The following is a 22,739-nucleotide window of genomic DNA, read 5'->3' on the forward strand; positions in this document are numbered from 1 at the left end:
AGAATTAAAATTAAGACGTCAAATACAAACGGATAGGTGAGACGTGATGGTACATACCAGAGAGCAGTAAAATCTTTTTCAGATTTGTTTTCTTTATATATTTTATACTATGATTTATAGCATTGTTTTTTCATTCATTCATTGTAAAATACCTACCAAGAACATAAAACTTTACAAACCACTGAAACGTTTAACACTTATGAAACAAGCTTAAAGCTTATAAACTTTACTTTAGATACCCATATCCTATTTTTCCTTTATTGGTTTTTAAGAAGTCTGTAAATGTCTTTTTCATCATCATCATCATTCATTCATTCATCATTATCAGCCCATGTTTGTCCACTGCTGGACATTTGACTTTTTTTTCTTTTTACATGTGTTTTCTATACACTAATATTATAAAGAGGAAAACTTTGTTTGTTTGTTTGTTTGATTGTAATGAATAGGCTCATAAAGTACTGGACCGATTTTAAAAATTCTTTCACCATTCGAAAGCTACATTATCGACGAGTAGTCTATAATATATTATCACGCTAAGACCAACAGGAGCGGAGCCACGCGGGTGAAACCGCGCGGCACAGCTAGTATTTTATAAACACGATGCGCATGTGGGATTTATATGTGTCTTGAAACACTACAAATTATATTAATTCTAATAGGGATAAAACATTTAGTTGAGAATATTATAATTTAAAATCCTACTTACAATATTATTCTAACTATCGACCGTATAAGATAATAATATCTAATAATAAATAAATGCATAGAAAGAACTAGGTCAACTTTATGCCCCTAAAACCTCCATCTCTCATATGGATGCAATATTGTACAGTTTGTTTAAAAACCACGTGTTGGGTTTTATCGTGCAATATTTTCGCGAATATATCGATTTCTTGCCAGGCATGTATCAAAACCAACTGCTCTTTGATCAACATTCAAGCCATTCTCTGCTATTTTTTAGTTTTAGTACAATGGCCGAGTTTCAAAGTAAATTTTTACACTCAAATATTGATAAAAAAATTTGTGTTACAAAACGTCTATTTGGAAGCCCAGAATTTAATAAAATAATAACATAACATAACGTACGTTGAGTATTTCAAATAATATTATTATCCAATGCTATATTATTGATGAGGTTCTGAGGTTTCAGATTAATATAATTATTAATTAATACGGCCAAACTCTATCCGTAGGTAGAGTGAAGCTTTTGTAGCTTTCTTAACAAAATTAATCGAAGACATTCCATTTTAGCATTTAAAAGCAGCTTGAATATTAGATAGTAAATTACCAACTACCTCCGTATTCCTCCACTAACAATAAACATTGCTATTTGCTCTTCTATGATTTAATTTTTAATTTTAGGTGCAAAAAACCACAGGAGGCAAATTGATCGTTAGAAATGGTTCCAGGAAGAAAGAATTGTGCCTGACAAATTGTCGAACTCTGGTTCAATTCTACTAAAAACTTTTTTGAATGCAGCAAAGAATTTAATAGATGGATGTTAGCCCTTAAACCAATTAGTAATTAAATCAAGGTTGTTGTTAATATTATATATTATTTAGCTGTGTTATTTAGTATCTACTTCAATTCAAGTTCTCATTTAACAACTTTGCATGTATAATTATTAATCTAGACATAGGCAAAATGATAAGCCTTTACAATGAATGTAAATTAACGATTACATAATAAATTGCAGGAATCTATGTCCAGTGATTGATTGGTTTATTTCAGTCGGTATACGCCGAGATGTCGGTACAAAGATGTTGCCGGCTTTTAATAGCATAAGCTGACTCATACAACATTTCGTTAATCGAAGGTTAAATATAACAGCAGCATTACGTATGTAACGTTTTAGTACACTGATCGTTTTGTATGACCTACTGGCGTATATTCAATGAAGTAGGTATTATTTTGTTTCAGCAAAACCAACTGAGTTTATGTTTGATGATTGTCCTGAAGGAGATTTGATTAGATTAGACGAAAAGCCTGTAGCATTAAATATTCTGTTAATTTATGTTCTCTACTAGAAAACAAACTTAGGATGAATAGCTTAGCCCAATATTCGTAAAGTTATTACGCCTTTCGAGATATAATATATTATGATATCGAGATATATATAATAGACGATATCAATAGATGAATTATCAATATTCTAATTATTTTATCTTACGAAATACAATCTCCATAATTGTGAAATTAATAAAACTATAAATTTTATGCATATTCAATTTGTAAATATAGGTAAACTTTATTCTCTAATGAATTCATAGAACATTCTAGAACACTTAGACCCACTCAACGAGGAATACTGAACCTCTTTTCTTTTAAAACCTCTACAATTAAAGTAAGAAATGTGCATACTTTGTGCACTGGAAGTATAATAGAAGGATTTAAATTCTTTTAACGTTATGTTATACATGTAATTTGTAAGAATTCTAATTGATTGAGTTATTCATGTAACATATTATATTCTATTTTTGCAATTTCGATCCGGGAACACCCGAAAAAGTAATAAACAAACAAACAACAAACAAAAATACTTTATTGTGCACCAAAAAAAAAAATAACAAAAGTTAATATAAAAAAGACACAGTTGAGCACAACTGGTCTTATCGCTAAAACAGCGATCTCTTCCAGCCAATCTGATGGTTAAAGTTTATGGGCAAGAGATGCGTTTATAAAGTACGTAACTAAGTAGTAGGAAGTAGAAAGAAAATTTTAATAAAATCGTGGGTAAACGTAACGTAAGCTTGTAGATATGTTTATTTATCTATGGATACATCAAGGATTGTGTTGCGAGGGTAAAGGCACTGTAATTGAAGGTCCCGACCCTCAATTAGGGTTCGACAGAGGACGAGCATGCAATCATTTAAAATTATAATTTAATTCTTCTGAACCTTATTCATATCCGCACAAACTAGTCATTGAAATTTAAAAATATACATAACACCGATAATATCGGTCCGATATAACATAGATCCAAAAGTTTACTATGGAATCCCATAACCCATTACTTCTACCAATACACATTGAATCAAAATGTCATGCATATAGCCTGCAAATATTACAACAGTAATAATACCTATTATGTATATTGCTACTCTTTATATTGCTAGAGAAACATTAAAAAGGTAACATTAAAATAACCTATTTAATAGCTGACTTTGAAGACTTAAAAGTAATGCGAGAAATTCTAATTACACTTTCATAATACAGTTTAGTAATTGTTTGGTGCAGCGAACAGAGAGTTTTTAACGAAGATACGAAAATGAATTATAATTCTGCAACGCTAGTAAATTTTGTAGTAGCTATCTTGAACTAATTAAACGAGTTGAAGATTGTTTATTTATTAAAGTGTAAGTTAATCATTGATTTGTTTATCGATGTTTTCTTTAATGAAATACTAGCGGTGTCTATTGTAGATCACGCCCCAAGTATTCTTTAAAAAAACATTTATTGCTTAGTTTTGACTTTCCTACAATTTTATTATAATAGGTAGTATGTATACCTAGGTGATTTATCAATAAAAATAAAAAAAATAAAATCATTTATTTGTTTTATCAAAGTGTAGTACAATAAAATTGATTACAGTAAGAATTGCGTATAAAAATATTCTAATAGTCTAATGTAGTAAGATACCTACAGTATAGGACTTTATTAAGGCGATAAACTTTGTCATGTAATCTTTGTGTAGGTATACAAGAGTCAAGCTTAACTGTTCGACATCTCAATTAAACAATACACTCTGATCCTTTCGGTCTTAATGTATTGTTGGAATGTTGGCAATATTTAAAGCATGCGACCCTTGGGTCTCGTAAGGCGCCTAAACAAAACGCCTACAGTTTGATTTCAGTTGTAATTCTGGGACAATGAGCACAATTCACGTAGTTTTCGCAATAGCCGACGGGGTTTTCTAGGAATTTTATTGCTTCCAACTGCTTACCTAATGACCCTGCAAGGGATCTATTTAGGGACTTGGTTTATCTTAGTTTTTGCTGTAATTCAAAAGAAAATTACTGACTGTGTCCTCTCATTTCCAACTGTAATTGGAGAATAGAGAAAAATAATTTATTATTTAAGGACTGCAGCACCTCCCTAAATTACTTAAATGAAATTTATTTCTTATATAATAATTCAATGTATTTATGAATTTATATATATACATAATAGATAGGTATCACAACCATATTCACATAATATATATTCTAGAACTACTAAGTTTTGGGCATATTGTACATAAATTAGAATAAAACTACACGAATATTATGAATCATTAATTACGTCCATGGTATTTGAACGCATATCACAAAGAATGCGTATACCCGCGTCCATATGGAATTGTAAATTAGGTCAATCTGCGTGGATTAGTTGCCGGTGCCGTATAAACATCCGTAGTTCAAACCGTCTTGAATTTGTACTGAAAATAATTCCCCCATTCCCTCACAATCGAAACTAAAGAACATTGGACAAAGTCTCATCAATAAACCCGGGAGTTTTCTAATGAAGTTAAAGTTGTTTATAAAAGTTCATTTTGATTCATTGCGGAAACTTCCTCGCCATTTCGCACCTACATTCGAAACATTCATTTAGCAAGGTTTATTGTTCAGGTGCCGGCGATTCAGCCGCCATTTTAAATTTTATCAATGTACATTGTACATGAGTATAATGTCCTTTTAGAAGTTCTATCAAACACCAAATATAATAACATCTGTTAAAATTTGAACTACCATACCAAACTAACATTGCTTTGTTTTGGATTATCTCTGTCTCATATCTGGCTATTGGTACCTATGGGAAGTAGGAACGTAGCAACGCTTTGATGAAAGTAACTGATAACCATTAACGAAGGAACTTAATCAGTTAATAACGCAAAGCATACCTACGCCATTCTAAAAATTATTTAAAAGATAAATTAAGTATCGAATCGATGGTTCTTGATTGAGTCATCAAATCAATCAAGAACAATACACAGACGTTCAAATAGCCTTTTAAATTTAAATAAGTCATAAGATTTTCCAAAAATGTTTACCTCTATACTCGATAGTCTATAATCTATAAAACAGTATTAACATAATACTTTCATTACACCGTTCGGGGACAAAAGCTTACAAAATGGCCCGCCAACTGGCGCTACGCCTATGAATTAATAGCCGTCAAGCGAGCAACTGCATATTCTACTAAAATTGCTCACATACTTCATTGCAGGGTTTCCGCGAGCGATGTAAAAAGTTATTATTCATCTCGTCGAGATAATAACGACTTTAAGCTGGTCTGCCCAAATATTATGGCTTCCATTTTATCACATCTTTTATTAATTTCTTCCCAGTCATATAGATTTAAATGTTAGGTTACATACATTTTTCTTAGGATAGGAGATTAGTTATAAGGAACAAATATCTAACTCTACTCGTACAATATTCTATTGTTTCAGTTTCTATGCCATAGCCATAATCTCTTTCGTAACCGCTAATTCTCCATTCAACGCACAAATGTTCTTGTTACGATATACGCGGGAAACACTAAGATCGATTGTAATTACAATCATAATTGCTAACAGATGCCATAATTCCGTTGTGATCTGGCAACCTCGTAGCACTCAAAGACCCCTTGTATAACGCCTCGATAATAGAATGGTCACTGAACTCGACAAATGCAGGTACCTTTATAAGTAAGTTCATAGGAACCTTTTTTCTTTATTACAAGAAAATACTATTTCATCAATCGGTATAGAACAGCGTAGTGTAATTTTTTTTTCAAATACATCAATATTAAACGTTAGGTACCTTTTGGCAATTATTATAATAATTGGACGATTCATATACAACTTATTTCTTGTTGATCGATAACATCTGCAGAAATAAAAAGAGCTTGTATGTTTTTTAAATTCTTTATCGATTATGTAATATATTATAGAGCCATATCGAATAGTGGCCAAAGACTGTGAAAAGGGTTGGGTCAGCGATAGATAAGAGGTCTTTGCCAGCTCGTAAAGCCATTCCATCGGACCCTACTTATCGAGATCTCTTAGTAAATTTCAATTTGAAATGGATATATCTATGAAACTCTATGCCCACCATGGTACGTAAATCGGCTGGCATGAAAGGGCAATTTTCCGTGAATATTTTTGTATCTCACCATCAATACATGCTGTAAAGCTTTGACCTATTTTTACTATAAACTGTTTATAAATTTCGCGAAGCGTGAAGGTTAGTATTTGTAATAAATATCCGCTTGTAGGCAGATAGAAAGATGAAGGAAAATCTCGCATACTTTCCTGATTATAAAATGCGCTTTAAAGTCGGTCTTACGTAAGTACCTAGGTACCTTTTCTGATAAATCAAAGTATAGCTATGTTCACATGATTATGGATAGGTTATGGATCACCGTAATTTACTTATATCATCATGATAATTGATATTATGGTATCGACCCTTAAGTAACATAAATTAAGGAGTGGCGCCTGCATAAACAAAATCAATTACCAAACTAATTAATTAATTTCTAGTAGTAGCGTCCCTCTTTGCATCAGGAAGCATGTCAATATGAAACCAAAACAACACGGTTATTTTGAAGCGAACATTGCGATCAATTTACGCCAAACAAGAAACATGAGCTTCAACATATTTTCAACTATTTGGATGAAATTCGATGGTCTTGTTAGCAACTACCCCCACTTTAATGAGGGTGGAGTTGGGTTTCGAGCAAGTAACAATTAGACTCTAACATTGAACATGTAGGATCTAAGCATGTAGGTACATACAATTCCTAAATAATTGTCTCGAAAATGAAAACATTATTTCTTGGTTGTAGAGTTCATTTCCAAGAGGCACTTCATACTATCCAACGGACAAGCGTTAGGCCCTCGTGATAAAATCAATAGTTAGATACTTAAATATTATAGGTAGTTATAAGATTCTCAACGCCGAAATGAATGTAATAACATTTGCAACAGATTATTAACGTCAGATTAAAACACAAAAAATACTATGCGATTGTCGTTTGTTATGTACCTACCTACAGGTTGTAAAATAAACATAGCTTAATAAAATTTACTAGTAAAAAATGGGCGGTTAAACATTTTTTAAGAATATATTGTAAATGTTGTTGAATAGGTATTAGCGGAACGTATTAACCATATTTGAACAATCTATCGATATTTCTCATGCTCGTAAAGTTTCACATTACACCAAACCTTCGCACATATCTTAATGATTGTTATGCAACGTGTGCCCTTTACAATGTAGGCACTATGAAATCTTTTAGCGACTCAATACCATTTTGTGATAGAATTAAGCGATTGAAGCTTAGATACCTACCTCTCTTAGCAAGAATAATAGGTAGAGCTCTATTGCAATTGGTGACTGGATCTGAGTAGGTACCGACTGACTAATAGTTGCGATTTGCAATAAGTAAGTTCTCGAGACGTTTCAACGAAACAACGACTCGCTGTAATTAAGATTAATTAAAAAGAATTTACGGTAATCGGCGCTAAAGCCAACAAACTCTACTTTTTCTTATTTCGTGATTATATGTTATAACGAGGTATATGATTTATCTAGGTAATTTAGTAATTATCGACTCTATGGTTGATACCTACCAACATGTAAGAAATAATAAAATAATTTAATGCCTAAGTAATTGTTTTTGTTGATTGAATTGTCTTGTAAACATGTAGAGATGTAGAGAAGAGCGTGGATTAGGAACTTAATATTAGCTAATAATATGTACAATTAAAAATTTCCATTCCAAAATTGTACAATTACAATTTGATAACCCTGCTTTAATACTTAATAATTAAATTTCACTTTAAAAAAAATGTTCCGCTTTTACATTACAGGCATTAAGTATTCTACTCGTACTAGTTAATCCACCTATTAAAACAATTTAAACGGTAATTTAAGATAATACCTAGGTACTCTACATGTTGATAATATGCGCGTATTTTGAAGGCCAATCTTACTCTATTTGTTTACAAAATAAGATAATTAATAGAGACCATAGATAATTACGAGTATACGTTATTTGAATTGATATGTAATTTGCGTAAATCCCTGCAGTCTTTAAGATTTTTAAAAGTGGATAATAAATGCAATGAACATATTGCAAATATCTTTATACAGTTATAAAATTACGTACCTAATATTGCTCCTGGTAGCGTTCCTGAAAACCACTTCACTGAAATAATATTATTATTTATATTTGGGATGTAGAGCGCGTTTTCTTTCGTCTGATTTAAAGTCCAGATGATGGTACAGTTGCTCTACTACACTTCACTTTACGCTCATGTCCGGTATGAATGCGAGATCGAGTCTTACACGAAGCCGGCTACACTATCTGTTGTCTTTCAATACATAAACAAACCGACTAGCAATCTGAAGCTTCAGATTGCTAGTCGAAGCTAGCTAGCTTCACATGGACCAGTATAACCATTTGTTCTCCTTTGATAACATCGAGATGTTTTCGCATTCGAACCAATTATACATGCATAAAGCTTACTCATTTGGTAGTGTCGAAATTGACTGACTTAAGAAAAACGATCGGGACGAAAGGTTGTGTTTAGATTCAAAGAGTAATTTTGTTTATGAGGAAGACGGGATAACATAAAATGATCACTGAGTAGGGGCTAGATTAACGCTTGCGTGACGTTCGGATACGTGCCGCGGCTGCGCATTAGGGAACTACTCGTCCTTCACATCTGGACCAATTTGTACGCTGCGGCCTTGCAACAGAGTCCATTTAAAAATGCATTGTTTTCTTAAGTATCCTGTCAATACATTGCTAATGGATGTTATACTTTAACAGTGGACGCGTAGGTGGATTTTTGATTGTGCGATAAATAACTGCAGCCAAATACATCACGTGTTCACGCAGGGGCTGGAAGATATGTGATTGCAGTGAGCTCGCAACCCCATGTTACTACTAGTGTAGGGTTACAATAGAGTAGACGAACATAAAATTATTCTCATCACGTGTTTTAAAACGTATGTCACAAAAGAAACATGAATAAACGTGATACACAGGAGGAATAAATTAATCAGAGCCATAATTTTTATTTAAAAATTTTACAGCAACTTAAATAACTAGGTACCTTAATTTCAAATTTTTGAAGATTTTACATTACACATATCAAGCGATACATTTTAGGCTACATTTTAAAATGAATAATGGAATAAATTTTTCCGTTGTTTTTTTCTGTGTATTTTCATTTGATTTCAAATTGATATTTGCATATTCACTCAAATATAGAAATCGCACATGCTACTCATATTTTTCTATTCCTTGACTGAGCCATAAGCTTGCCTAATTACAATGAAAAAAATGTTTTACTCAATTCTTAGCCTATGTGAGCATTTTTACCTATATATTTAAGTGTAAGTAGGTACACGTTTACCAATGAGTTCTTACGCTTATCCAAATTGAATAAATGAAGAATTAATTTTTTTTTTTATAACTAATCATCTGCGATCAGTCAATTGACTATGAGCAGATACTTTGGAATTGGATCAGAATAAATTGGCGGTATAAGAATGAGCCAGTGCCCTAATCCCCCTTACTAATGTAGCTCGACATCAATATTAGCTCTTTTCAGGCGTTTTAGCTTAAGCAATTGCTGTGAGAGGGGATTTGGATGCATTCTAAGTTTTTTTGTGTGCTTTTTGAGGTATTTTGTAGCTTCCTCCTTAATTGTAGGCATTTCTAAATACTCATTAATTTCAGAGTTGCGAGTGTGCCATGGTGCTGCTGTGAGCACTCTTAAGATGTTGTTTTGCACCCTTTGCATGCACATTAGTTTGGATTCGCTAGCGGAGGCCCAGAGTTGAATACCATATGTCCAGATAGGTTTTATTACTGTGCAGTACACTCTAAGTTTATTACTTAGAGAAAGAGTGGAAGAATTAATATAGACGTATAATAATTAATAAGTATCTACGTCAAATAGTGATGAAAGCATATAAAAAAACATTCATTGGGACACTAAAAAATTCAAATACCATTGATAATTTCGCACAATTTATTCATACCTATATAATAATAAATACATTTAAAATACCGAATAGACAATACTATGTAAATTGACACATATAAAATGGCAGCTTGGTCAGGAATCCACCACAAACACTCTAGATATTAACATGATAAATAAATAGTGCGATGAGGTATGCGCGAATTAAGGATTTTTTATAGGTAGTTATTTTATTAAAATTTGAATTAAATAATTATATAGATACATAATCATTGAGTGGATTATTATAACGAGATTAAAATAGGAGATCACTCCAAATCCGTATATACCCCAAAGCAATTAAATGTAAATAGATATATTTTATAACTTGAAAACACACAATTCTGATAACACTATTAAAATTTGATAAAGTAATAAAACGAGTGATATGATGTAATCTTTAAAATGCCTAGGTTTATATTTAAATCTATGGATGCAGGTAGTCTACTATTTTAAAGGGTTTTTTTAAATATTGGCTAATTTGACCACATATAATAATAATTATGCCCTGTATCAGGATACCTGTATATAGGCAAAATACTACGACAATAAAAGCGAGCATAAATTTAAGTATATTAATATTAACGGAAAGGCCTGGAATAAAATTGGAATGCATATTATATATTTAGTAAATTCTAACAAATAGATCAGGCACGTCCGACTTTAATCATAGAAATCTCACTAATAAAAACAAACTGTCTTTATTTTGTTAAGCCATGTATTCATGGTAATCATTTGTTGAGCAACAGTTGATAAAAATTGTTGATGATGGGCAAGAATGTTGCTTCGAAACTTTGCATAATTGTTACTAAGTGCAGTGTTGATACCATCTCCGCAACATTTTGATTCCAATTTGTTGCTAAACAAATTTTTACCATGAATACAAGGCTTTATTGTTATCTCTTTTACTCTCACATTATTTGAAGAAAGTAAGAGCGTAACAAAACATGGATGTGTTACGATAAAAAGTGAATAAGGTACCTTAAGAGGCCTTTTCATGAATTGCTGATAATATTTTCAAAGCTAGACTTAATTAACGTATTATGAATGAATAACAATAGGGCAAATAGACATACAATAATTAATTATAAATAACTATTTATAAGTAATACTTAGTAGATTTTTCGAATGCCGTAAAAAATTACTTTTGAACCATACTAAGTCATAATATGTAAAAATAATAATATAAAACAATGCTCAAACAGTTTGTGCAACTTAAATCTATAATAATGTATAACACTCCAATATACCTATCTATTATAATAAAAACTTGAATAAAAATCAATAATTATTTATTAATATAAACAATATTTATAATAAAACAATAAAGATCTCCAAAGTCATATGACTAGTATTACCCTGAATTTGTTATATTATGGCATAAAGAAATCATCACTTAAGACCTTTTATTTTTAAACATTTTAAATTGTAGAATAAAAACATAAACACGTATCTTAATTAAAGGTGCTCTAATAAATTATTGTAAATAAAATAAAATGTGTACATATAATAGGTACTTTACATAATAATATTATTTGCGCGGTTTATGATCTTCTAAATAGGCATATTTAAAAAAAACAAACGAGGAATGCATATAATTGAAAGCTACCCTCATTTCTTAATAATAAGGTGATATCTTAAACCTTAATCTTTGGTAAATCACGAGATCTATGTAAATGTTAATATTATATCGAAAATGTCTACGAAAATTAATATCAGTCCATTAGAATTTTCCCAAAAATCTTGTCTTTAATTTCCTCTTTAATCAATCTTTAATCGGTCATTCATAATAGTTAATAGATAGATATTTTATTCTTAGCGATAAATATAATTTTATAATTTACTTTAATTTTAATAAAATGGCTTCATAATATAAGTTCTTAATAATATTCTGCTTAAATGCTTCCTCATGTAAATAAGGACAAATGCTGAAAAAGCAATTGATTCTCATTAAAGACAGATTCCAGCCAATATTATAGAAGCATAACTTTATAAATTTTAAGAATCTCTTGGAAGTTTTGAGAGCGACATATAATTAATTAATTTACAGCTAATATAAATAATAACCTCTTTCTCCGGGATGAAACAATAATTTGGTCAGGTTTTTTAAGAAAGCACATTTTTTTTCTAATTACATAAATATTCTCCTCCTCATAAAATATTCTTCTCCAGGGCAACATATACAAACTAATAATTTTTTTTTAAATTTTGGCAAATCTTCAAACCCTGTCGCTCTATGAAAGTCAAGTCTTAAGTGAATTGTAAAATAGTATACAATTGTAATGTAAAATGTCAGATAAAAGTTTAGCAAGAGCAAAATTTGTTTTCCTGTTTAGCTTGCAGCTTCTGTAGGGATTGACGGCGGCGTCCTGTTGCGCAGAGCATCGCGTATTCCACTGAGGATTCCATTCTGAAAAAATAGTTCTATTTTTAAGATTAAAATTCATGCAAGATTGAAGGAAAAGGGTTATATATACATATAAACATACAGATATAGTCTTGGACAGAGCAAAAACAGGGCTTGGCTTTGTTACAATCTTTTCTAAAATAACACAGATCAGATTCTCTGTGTAAATATGAGGTTAATTTTTTTATTGAATATAGGTTCGAAAATCATTAATTATTCGGACACATTACCACAAAGATGTTGTATTTAATTTGGAAGAAGGAGTTATAAATATCTATATGTATGTTTCTTATCACTATAGGAACAGGAAAATTGAAAATACATAAATGACTTCACAAAGTACTCATCGATTACTATTTTTAAAAATAAATTAAAGACGTTCTTAACTAATTTCGATAGCTGATTGTGTTATACTAACCGCAAAATTGTAATTTCTCATATGTGTAAAAGATCATATTGTATTGTTCTTGTTAATGAGATAATTAATAAGTTCTTTAAGCCGAAAGTAGGTAACTACTATTCTATTCTTATTCTAATTTTCAAACACGAAAACATTTAACAAATTATTACTAAATAAAATAAAATGTAAATAATTCGAAATTACATACCGGAACATAACTTTATCAAGCAGTATCTCAATCGCGCGATCAATGTTTTGTCCAGTCTTAGCACTCGTCTCCAGGTATGGCAAGTTGTAGTTCTTAGCAAACTCTTTGGCTCGGTTCGGATTGACCAGTCTCTTCTCTTGGAGGTCACACTTGTGGCCGCACAGTACTATATCTGGATCATCGCTTAAACTGTGCGTCTGAAATATAGTATATAATACATTTATATTATCGTATTAATAAGAAGGAAAACATTGTAATTTTTGAGGTGAAACTTCTTTATCGGGGTTGTAAAAAAATTTAGTGTGACATTTTTCAGTTACGCGCCATCTTTATCTTATCCCTACCACGCGGGATTCCACGTATTTCTGTAAAGTTGCATATAGTAAATTATTTTTTGACAAATAAGGTCATAAAGAAGTTTCACTTCTTATGTGTGTACACTAGTACACGCACACATTCTTATTGATCTTTGTTATATGTAATGATAATATTGAAATGATTGCTGTTATTTAATAGGTCGTAATTATGTCACATATTATAATATTATGTTGTATTTTGAAAGGAAGTGAACATCCGTAAACTTATCATATTTCATGAAATTTTGATAATGTGGTTTCATAGTATTTTCTAGATTTAACATGAGTTTAATAAAAGATTTTAACAGTTTTTGAATGCCTTCTCGCTGCGAAGCTTGCGAAACGTCAGGAAAATAATATAAAAGACATTTTTCAAATAACCTTGGTCGTACCTTCAATTGCTCAATCCAATTTCTCACTTCTAGGAAAGATGCTTCATTAGTCAAATCAAACAACAGCAAAAATCCCATTGCATCACGGTAGAAAGCCGTTGTAAGGCTCCTGAACCTGAAACATACAAACACTTTTACAAGAATTGTGAGACAAAATAATACAAAATTATTTTAGTTATATCCAAACAAAATCACAATAAATATACTACTAATTAATATTAAGGGTTTATATGAAACAGTTTAGAGGAAGTTAGCTGATAAATAGATTTATGTTAGTTATGTTTCTTTCATACTACCTATTTATATGCCGATAAAATATAGAAATTCTTTATTTTTTAATTTATAGTTTATTACTATATAATGACATGAATACAATTATTTTATACCTTTCTTGTCCTGCTGTGTCCCACAATTGGAGATGTATGCGATGTTGTCTCCCATTTTGTTGGTAAACCTAAAAAATCACTCTTGTAAATATGATCATTCTTTATCTCTGTACGGTTTGTATGTTTATCCGTATACATATTTTATAAAGTACATTTATACAGAAGTAAGTGAAGTCACTTTTATTTGCTTTTCAATCATGGAAAAATCTAACTAGTTACTGCATTGATTTTATCAGGCAATACCTACCTGGACATGACAAGCAGTACTAATTTCTGCTGTCAATTGTCATTTTCTTATACTGAAATAATTAGTACTGCTTCAAGAGTCAAGACATTATATACCTAAATAAGCGAAATCGTTTACAATAGCATATGATAATCAACAGTTCATTAATATAGAAACGGTGCCGGTATGTTTATAAATCTCTTACCACTGTTTTTTCGCGGAAATCTATGCCCACAGTCGATATAAACTGGGTATGAAAAACTCCATCGGTGTATTTATAAAGAAAACTTGTTTTTCCAACCCCAGAATCACCAACGCACAATAATTTAATCAGATAATCGTAGTCCATATTGACTTTTTAGCATGAGATAATAATTAGTAGTGGATTTCTTTATAAATCGCCTTTCCCGTACTCGTAGAATAGCAAAGAGAATATGTTTACTGTAAATGCATTAGCTGCATTGTAAAATTATGTAAAAAAAGATTTTATTCATGTTTTATTCAATTTATATTCGGAAAACGAAATAAAATCTAATTTGATTTTGATTTTCAACAATTAGTTTTGATTGTCATTTGTCATAGTCAATGTCAGATTTGACACTTCTAATTTTTTATTCGTGAAGTGGTACACCATAGGGTACACCAAAGTCTCCAAATAAACAGCTAGAATATAGACTGGAGAATTTACATCATATTTTTAATGGGACACCTACCCACCTAGCTATTTTACTTTTAACTTTAAAAATATTTAACTAGCGGGAGTTGTGGTTTTCCCTTGGGTTTTCCAATTTTGTAAGTTACTCACTTATTTATTTTTTACTCTTTATCCATAATAAGCGAACGTGCATATTTTATGAATAGTCTGTGCTTTTAACCGTCAATGTCAAAATTTAAAATTCTATGTTTTTGTTGACATTCCGTCTTCTGATCAAAACAATAATTTTAAAATATTTTATTTAAAATTTTATTAAATGATAGGCATATTATCCATCATCTCCCCAATTGTTATGTATATTCCATTATCTCACTACAATAAATATAATGATTTTTAAAATTATATGAGTCAAAAGATATGGATACAAAAACCACGAATATTACCACTCATAACAATCCTAGAATAGACATTGAATTTTGGTTTGTATTCATAAGTACTTTAAACAATTATCATCGATCTTTCTTTCAAATCGTAAAAAACTGCTAGTAAAAACGGAGGAATATTATTGTATATTAAGTGTTACATAATATATTGTTTCAGCGGAGCTTGTGATTATGGAGGTCATTGTTTAGCTTTAGCAAATAGGATCAGAGAAAAAAATACAAGTGCTAGTGTGAGCTGTAAACGGGGAAGGCAAGGTCTATTAAACAATTTAATTGAATGTTTCCATTCGAATCAAAACTAGCTTACCCCTAAATTGGAAGTCTTATAATACCTACATTTGATTCTATGCTTAATTATTATAAGTAAATTTATAGCTGTTTCGTTAACTACATTTTGTAACACTTTCAATTATAGGATCATTTGAGGTGGTCATCAATAATAAATTGGTCTACTCAAAACTGCAGACAATGGCTTTACCAGACTATGACGAGGTGGTTCATGTTGTAAGTGAAGTGTCTCAAGGAGCGGAACCAAAGGAAATTAAAGGACAACAACCAATCAATTGTGCAATACAATAATATTTATTTATATTTATATAATATAATTAAAACATCTCATATTTTCCCTGTATATTTAATTTCTATATAATATTATCACATTTTTTAAATTCAATTATGATGAATTATTATACTAGCTTTTGTAGATATATTATTTACTTTTATAAATTTAATATGAAAATATTTTTCACAAATATGTATGGAATATTTTGCACCTGTACTTAGATGAAGAATTATTATGCAATCTATATCTTAGTAAGTACATGTTGGTAACATAGAATTCATATACAATAATTTTTATTTTCTTTCTGCATAATATATTTAAAGATTAACTAATTTCCCTATGACCTCTGTGCATTCATAGCAGTAGCAATGCTTATAATATAACGTGAACTATTGTGAGCTACCAATACCTTATAGAAAATAATTATTATATACATGTAAAATTCATTGAAATTTTGCTAATGGCAAGATAACATTCAAAATAAAGCAGTATAAAAAACAATTAGAAATTACTTTCTAAATATATAATACTCAAGTAAAATCAAACACAATAATAACAAAGTGTTAACACAGAAAAAATAATGTATCTATATAATATCTAATTAAATATAAATGTAGATTTGTAGATTCTACTCTATATTATAGGAAATAGCATCATTTATTGGTGTAACTTCAGAGAATATATTTAAACTTGACGAAAGAGAACTGTTAACTGTACCCACATAGCTCAAGTACACACCAAATTTTAGTTTCCCACCAAATTGTTCAGATATTGTTCTAAGAGGCTCGACAGTTTTTTGTCCCGTCTTCTGATCTATGCAGACCATTTGGCACCTAGGACACTGACCATCAACCTGAAACACATTACAAAATATTGAAAAAATATAATACTTACACCAATATAGTTGAAATATTATCAATATTAATAACCCACCAAGTGCTTTAATTAACCTGTTCTGTCTGATGTTACTTATAAATTCTTTGCATTTTTTAGAATTTATAAATTGTCAGTCTAAATACTATCAGTATTCTTGAATACAAAGTCTATTCTTACTGTTAGAGTTGATATATTTATTAGAATTTTGCTACTTACATTAAACTCATGATCTCCTATGATAACCTTTTTCCACTCCTTTTCAATAAGTTCCTTAGAGGTATCAATAATAATGTTTCCTCTAAAACGGTCTGTTAAAGATTCCAGATCATCATCAAATAATGGATCTTGTATTTTACCCCTTAGCCAATTAACTGTGGCTCTATTAATTAGAAGAAATTGTGCTTGGTTGCTTAAGGATAACAATTTACTGCCGTCTTCCGATTTTTTCTTCAGTGTTCTATTGTCATCACTTGACTGTTGTATTAATCGCAAGAATGATATTCCTAGAGCATTGGAAACCCAATCAGCTGCTTCATCGCCACAATCGAAACCTTTTATTATGTCAGTACAAACTTTACTGCGACAAAGGGAGGACTCCTGGTAACCATTTTTCTTTTTCTGATCAAGTGGTATTGTTATGGAAGGCATATCTGAAATATCATTAAAATTTAAACGTCAATTAATATTTTATTCTTATTTCAATATAAAAAATATGTATAAAACCGTCTCTATAAACTCAATTAAGTACACATAAAATTGGAGCATGGACATTTTTTCAAGTATTTTTATATTTACTTCATAAAACATTACAATATGAACATACCATGACAATGCAGTATTAGGCATTTGCTTTCCAAATTAATTTCTGGACGAATAGTGCACATTTCAGGACACTGCTTTTGTGTAAGACATACACCATTATCTTTAACCACCATCCATTCTCTATCATATTCAAAACCTTTGGGACCTATTTTCCAAGCTGATTTAATTTTGAACGCTCCACAAGATTTTATAGGAAATATAGCAATTTCTGTTAGGAGCATTTCTGGGTTAAATGTGTATGTAGTGTTATTATTTATATTTATGTAAGTCCCATCATCTAAGCAGTCTTCGAATTTTCTATCATATATTGACATACTTTTATGTGCCTGTTGAATATTTTTATAAATATTCAGTGTTCTTTGTGGTTTTTCTACTTTGGTATTCACAAAGCATTTACAAATCATATTCATCAATTTATCAACATCATGATATGTGTTATAATATCCAAAAGACACTCGTATTGCACCAGTTGGTTTTCCATTGACTAAATCCAAATCATCACCACACTTGTGTCCTGCTTTATACATAGCTTTCATACTTTTATTAGTGAGATTGAGATGTCTTTGGCATGTTCCAGCGTTGCAAAAGCAGCCTGTTCGTACACTAATATTAAATAAATCTGCCATATGCTGAAACTGAACAAAGATTTCATATTAGCTAATAGCATTCTTTTGTGAAGTGAATTTTTTCATGAATAAATAATATCTCTTCTTATAATCGGAAATATTTCATAATACTAACCTCTGCATAACCAATAAAAGAGCCATCATTTCTTTTAAGATTAAAAGTAACAATTGCTCCTTGTGTCTGTACATCAGTAAAATCGGAATCCACATATAACACAGCGGCCATCATTCCATTCTCATGTTTAAGTTTACACAGCTGAGTATATAAGTCTTGAGCCAAGTAAAACGTGTGATGTGATACAGTTTCCATAACGTCATTGTTAACCACTTTTGGTATTAACGAATATAAAGTATCATAACAGTGCTTCAAGGCAATAATTGATAAAAAGGAAATTGTACCATCTTCAAACCTGTAAAATTAAACCAAGTATTTCAATAAAACCTTTACTACATTGTTATGCAAATAACTAAGTATTATAATGATAATGATACTTGTTTATATTTAAATTACTTCTTACCGTTCATATAAACTCTCCCTTTTGACATGGAAATCTTCATTGCTCAAAACAATATCTACTGTTCCGCCTCCAAAATATTTCTTTTCACTTAATACTGAAATAGCTTTGTTATTCACTATCAATGCTCCGAGGCCTGTTGGGTACCCAAATACTTTATAAAATGACAAACAAACAAAATCTGGTTGATGTACTGACAAATCTAACATATTCGTAGATACATATGAAGCTGCATCCAAAAGGACATACCAGTTACAGTTAGTTGCACATAATTGTTTCTTCAAGTAACTATTTAAGCAACCATTTTTAATATTTTCAATACAATCCAATGGAAACTTATAGCCATTAAAGTTATTTTGTGCCGGGTATGCAATTAGAGAGTTGCCTTTTTTGCTCTCCAGTTGGACGCCTGTAGACTTTGGTACAGTCTTAACTGACTTTAAAAATTCCTCTTGTGATATATGAATTACATCAACATTTTTCTCTTTAGCTAATTCCCTTAAACCAATAACAGATGTATGATTCTCACTTAAATACATAAAAGATCCTTGATTCAATTCATCTTCTTGGCAATTAAATTGAAATGATTCAAGGACTGATTTCAGAGATTGTGTGGTACCAGATGTAAATATCACAGTATAATTGGATGGATTTGTATTGAAATGTTTTAATATTAAACATCTTATCTGCTCTACACAGTCTTTTGTATACTTATCAGAGTGAGGGTTCATATAAACATTATTCAATAAATCTTCATTCACTCTCTGAAAGAGGCTCGCAGGATATAATGCAGTTCCAGCATTTTCTAAATAACATTTATCTGGAATATTGTAATCGTAAATTAATAACAATCATAACTTTTAACTAATTAAGTTTTCTTGTTTAATAACTTACTTACCTCGTAATCTACTAAATTCTTTACAAATATCTAACATATGTTCATGGTTTATAACTTTACTGAGGGAAATCATTTTTATTAATACCTGCAAAAATAGAAAGTCAATAAAATTACATACACAACATTGAATGTGATATGATTGACATGAAACAGTGATGAAATAATAGTAATTGGTTCAAGATTACCGAGTTTGAAGACCTTTTGCTCTTTAACTCACGATAACAATAATTAATACTAAAAAACTTATCAAAACTACACAAGGCTATAATATATCTTATAGTGCTATACTCTATTCCATATTCAGTAATTATTGTATTGAAGGCATACTTTTTATCATATTATTGAACCATTAAGCATAAATTATAATTAATTGAACACATTTTTTAATTACGGACTAAAATTATTGTAGGTAGGTACGCTGTTGATGTAAACCAAATGTAAACACAACAATGACAGTTGACGGATGACATAAGAATGACAGACAGGAATGACCACAGGGAATGACACTGATATAGATCTGTGCTGCTGATGGATTAATAATATTATCTGTAACGTGTCTGTTAACGATGTTTTTAGGATGGAAGTGCTTTTGAACTTAAATCTATGGAAATAAAAAAATTAAAAACTTTTATTAACAAAAAAACATTTAAACATAACATTGATAATGAGATCATTACAGTAAGATTAGTTTACAGAGTACATTGAGATCCAAACTAGGCTATAATTGCCTGTATCTTGGATATCAGAAGAGTACTAATCACGCAGGGTGCACAATGCACATCAAGACTTATAATTTGTCTATTTGGATACTTTTAAAGTTACTTATGGTCATCTACACCAGCTATCACGAGCAGGTAGATTATTCACATTACTCAATTTTTAACTAAGAAATGGCACATGAAACAGAGCCTTTATCATTATCAACCATTATTTCACTACATTTCGGCATGAAATGACTAGCGAGTAGGTACCTACTATTATAAAGATATTAGTTTTGAATAGGTACCTAGGTACGATCTTCTGCAGTTATTACCATAATATTAATACGACACAGCCTCACAGATTCAAAATTTCAAACATTAAGCAAATCCAGAAAACTGCATTTTAACCGTAAAAGTTAAATATCTAATATTTCTTATCTAAAATATTACCTACTTTTGTGTGGAAAAATTATGGAAGCTCGTGAAGACACGTAGCTACGGCACTTTAATAACATAACTTTATTTAAAAAAAAAGAAATAACTACCTAACTAACAGCTATGTACCTACTAAAAAAGCATTCATATAAAATGATGCAAATTAAATTGACTTTGAACTAAATTGCTAAGAACATAGAGATGAGATTCGTTGCGTGCATATAATATATAAAATAACATGAATTCAGAAGCACCTTCTGCAGCATCGCCTTACTAAATTGAGTTACAGCAATTTAATTATTGCTTTTATGGAAGGCTTTTAGTAGCTTTTAGTAGAAAGCGGGCGTGATCGACTCTTAAGTGAATTGACGTCCGTGATAGAGGACACTCAAGAGTTTTACCTTTGATTATTATCTGTATAATATTCACCGCTATTAACAGCCCTTACATAAGACGAGATTTCCTTCTGTATTTTTCTATAAGGGGATACAATCCGAATCGATATCGCTTTTTTTCATTACTTCTACGAGATTTTTAGTATGTAAAGTTTAAGTTGAGATTATCAACTTATGACATGTAAAATAGCCAAGGGATTTTTTATTATAGGTCGAAAAACATTAAAATAAATAAAAATTGTTTCGTTAATAAACAATAAAAAATCATATTTACAAAATATTCTTCGTAAAAAATTCAGTAGGTAGTTAAGTAAAAGATAGACCTATTATGTTTTTATAAAAATAAAATAGTGCTCTACAAAATATAGAGTTTGAGACATTCTCATTGTACGAATTAATTTCAGTCAAGGTAGGTATTTATAATATCTTCTTTATTATGATTTTCTCCTCAATAAAAAGGGATTTGGAAAACTTTGAATGTCACATAATATTATGTCCGTATAGGAAACCGGATAATATTAGATTATCCGTGAAGACTATCTTTTTAATACAAATATGCTATTATGTCCGTTTGCCTGGAATTTTCTACCCACATTTTACTTAAAAAATATCAAAATAATAATAAATGGTATATCACTTAATAGGTAGTTATACTATAAACTTTATCTATTAAAGAGTCCAACAAAAAATAATTATTTATAAGAAAAAATCGCGAAGATAATATTTTAATAGTAAGTATATACTATATGCACCTACTTACTTACAGTCTACTATATAAGATATTGAATAAAATAGGACTACTACTATTTGAAATATCTTTTGGAACTAGCTAATTTTTAACGCTTTTATCCAAATAAAAACACCAGAATGTTGTGAATTTCTAGCGTGTTGTTAACGGTCGTACTCGGCCGTAAGTAGGTACACCGATAATAATTATTACTCCATGGTTTTTTGACTCTACATTTCTGTAACTACAACACGTGCCTGCCGCAGTTCTACCTACATACATGTTATACTTGCGTTACTCTAATACTATGTTACAAATACTTACGTGATACATGCAGTTTCCGCAAACCTTGACACAAGTTCGCCTTCCTATCTACCGTATTATAAATGAGCTCTATTATAGCGAAAACCGATATTTATGGCGCATTGTGAGCATTCAATTATAATATCCACAATCACGTTAATTCCAATGGCTATTTGTGATAGGTAACAATAGCTGTATGACATTATTTTGCTCTCACTTATTGACTGAGGCTCATACGGCATACCACTTGAACTGAAATGTTTACAAACAACGTGAAATATTTAATTTACGCAGTTGTTTCTCTTGTCAATATAATAGCCCAGTGCGCGTAAATAGTACCTAAACATAGAGAGTTCAGCTTTATCTACACTAATAATATTATAAAGAGGAAAACTTTGTTTGT

General features: G+C 30.5%; 4 protein-coding genes across 5 annotated transcripts in view; 1 reads left to right on the plus strand and 3 right to left on the minus strand.

Moving 5' to 3' along the window:
• LOC123693189 (sorbin and SH3 domain-containing protein 1) overlaps nucleotides 1-8,336 on the minus strand; it is a 121,090-nt gene extending 112,754 nt beyond the window's left edge. Inside the window, exon 1 of the mRNA XM_045638188.1 lies at nucleotides 8,137-8,336. The gene's annotated coding sequence lies outside the window, so the exon portion shown is untranslated. The remainder of the gene's footprint in view (nucleotides 1-8,136) is intronic.
• A 2,264-nt stretch (nucleotides 8,337-10,600) lies between these two features.
• On the minus strand, nucleotides 10,601-14,916 carry LOC123693383 (ras-related protein Rab-27A). The gene is made up of 5 exons (XM_045638456.1): nucleotides 14,584-14,916; nucleotides 14,153-14,220; nucleotides 13,767-13,881; nucleotides 13,019-13,215; nucleotides 10,601-12,413 (listed from the first exon to the last, which is right to left on the minus strand). Exons 1-5 carry the CDS (start codon nucleotides 14,725-14,727, stop codon nucleotides 12,308-12,310), a joined length of 630 nt encoding a protein of 209 aa, XP_045494412.1. The 5' UTR covers nucleotides 14,728-14,916; the 3' UTR covers nucleotides 10,601-12,307.
• Nucleotides 14,917-15,276: 360 nt separating this feature from the next.
• On the plus strand, nucleotides 15,277-16,101 carry LOC123693120 (migration and invasion enhancer 1). The gene is made up of 3 exons (XM_045638081.1): nucleotides 15,277-15,512; nucleotides 15,634-15,731; nucleotides 15,892-16,101. The coding sequence occupies exons 1-3, from the start codon at nucleotides 15,451-15,453 to the stop codon at nucleotides 16,053-16,055; spliced, it is 324 nt and encodes a 107-aa protein (XP_045494037.1). The 5' UTR covers nucleotides 15,277-15,450; the 3' UTR covers nucleotides 16,056-16,101.
• A 188-nt stretch (nucleotides 16,102-16,289) lies between these two features.
• Nucleotides 16,290-22,379, minus strand: LOC123693119 (molybdenum cofactor sulfurase). Of its 2 annotated transcripts, none has more exons than XM_045638078.1 (7): nucleotides 22,358-22,379; nucleotides 19,776-19,860; nucleotides 18,881-19,697; nucleotides 18,478-18,772; nucleotides 17,738-18,371; nucleotides 17,131-17,564; nucleotides 16,290-16,891 (listed from the first exon to the last, which is right to left on the minus strand). In XM_045638078.1, exons 1-7 carry the CDS (start codon nucleotides 22,364-22,366, stop codon nucleotides 16,667-16,669), a joined length of 2,499 nt encoding a protein of 832 aa, XP_045494034.1. In that variant the 5' UTR covers nucleotides 22,367-22,379; the 3' UTR covers nucleotides 16,290-16,666. The 2 variants fall into 2 exon arrangements, with proteins under 2 accessions (XP_045494034.1, XP_045494036.1); XM_045638080.1 differs by lacking the exon at nucleotides 22,358-22,379 and adding an exon at nucleotides 19,961-20,179.
• Between the last annotated feature and the right edge of the window lie 360 nt (nucleotides 22,380-22,739).

Source organism: Colias croceus, chromosome 7 (genome assembly GCF_905220415.1).
Source record: "Colias croceus chromosome 7, ilColCroc2.1".
NCBI lineage: Eukaryota > Metazoa > Arthropoda > Insecta > Lepidoptera > Pieridae > Colias > Colias croceus.

Coding starts and splice junctions, on each gene's coding strand:
- LOC123693383 (XM_045638456.1), bottom strand. CDS start 14,727: ATGGACTACGATTATCTGATTAAATTATTGTGCGTTGGTGATTCTGGG. Junction 14,221..14,583: donor ATTTCCGCGAAAAAACAGTG/GTAAGAGATTTA, acceptor GTGATTTTTTAG/GTTTACCAACAAAATGGGAG. Junction 13,882..14,152: donor GACACAGCAGGACAAGAAAG/GTATAAAATAAT, acceptor TGTATGTTTCAG/GTTCAGGAGCCTTACAACGG.
- LOC123693120 (XM_045638081.1), top strand. CDS start 15,451: ATGGATACAAAAACCACGAATATTACCACTCATAACAATCCTAGAATA. Junction 15,513..15,633: donor AGAATAGACATTGAATTTTG/GTTTGTATTCAT, acceptor ATATTGTTTCAG/CGGAGCTTGTGATTATGGAG. Junction 15,732..15,891: donor CTGTAAACGGGGAAGGCAAG/GTCTATTAAACA, acceptor TTTCAATTATAG/GATCATTTGAGGTGGTCATC.
- LOC123693119 (XM_045638078.1), bottom strand. Junction 18,773..18,880: donor AGGGAGAGTTTATATGAACG/GTAAGAAGTAAT, acceptor TTAATTTTACAG/GTTTGAAGATGGTACAATTT. Junction 17,565..17,737: donor CCTAATACTGCATTGTCATG/GTATGTTCATAT, acceptor ATGATATTTCAG/ATATGCCTTCCATAACAATA.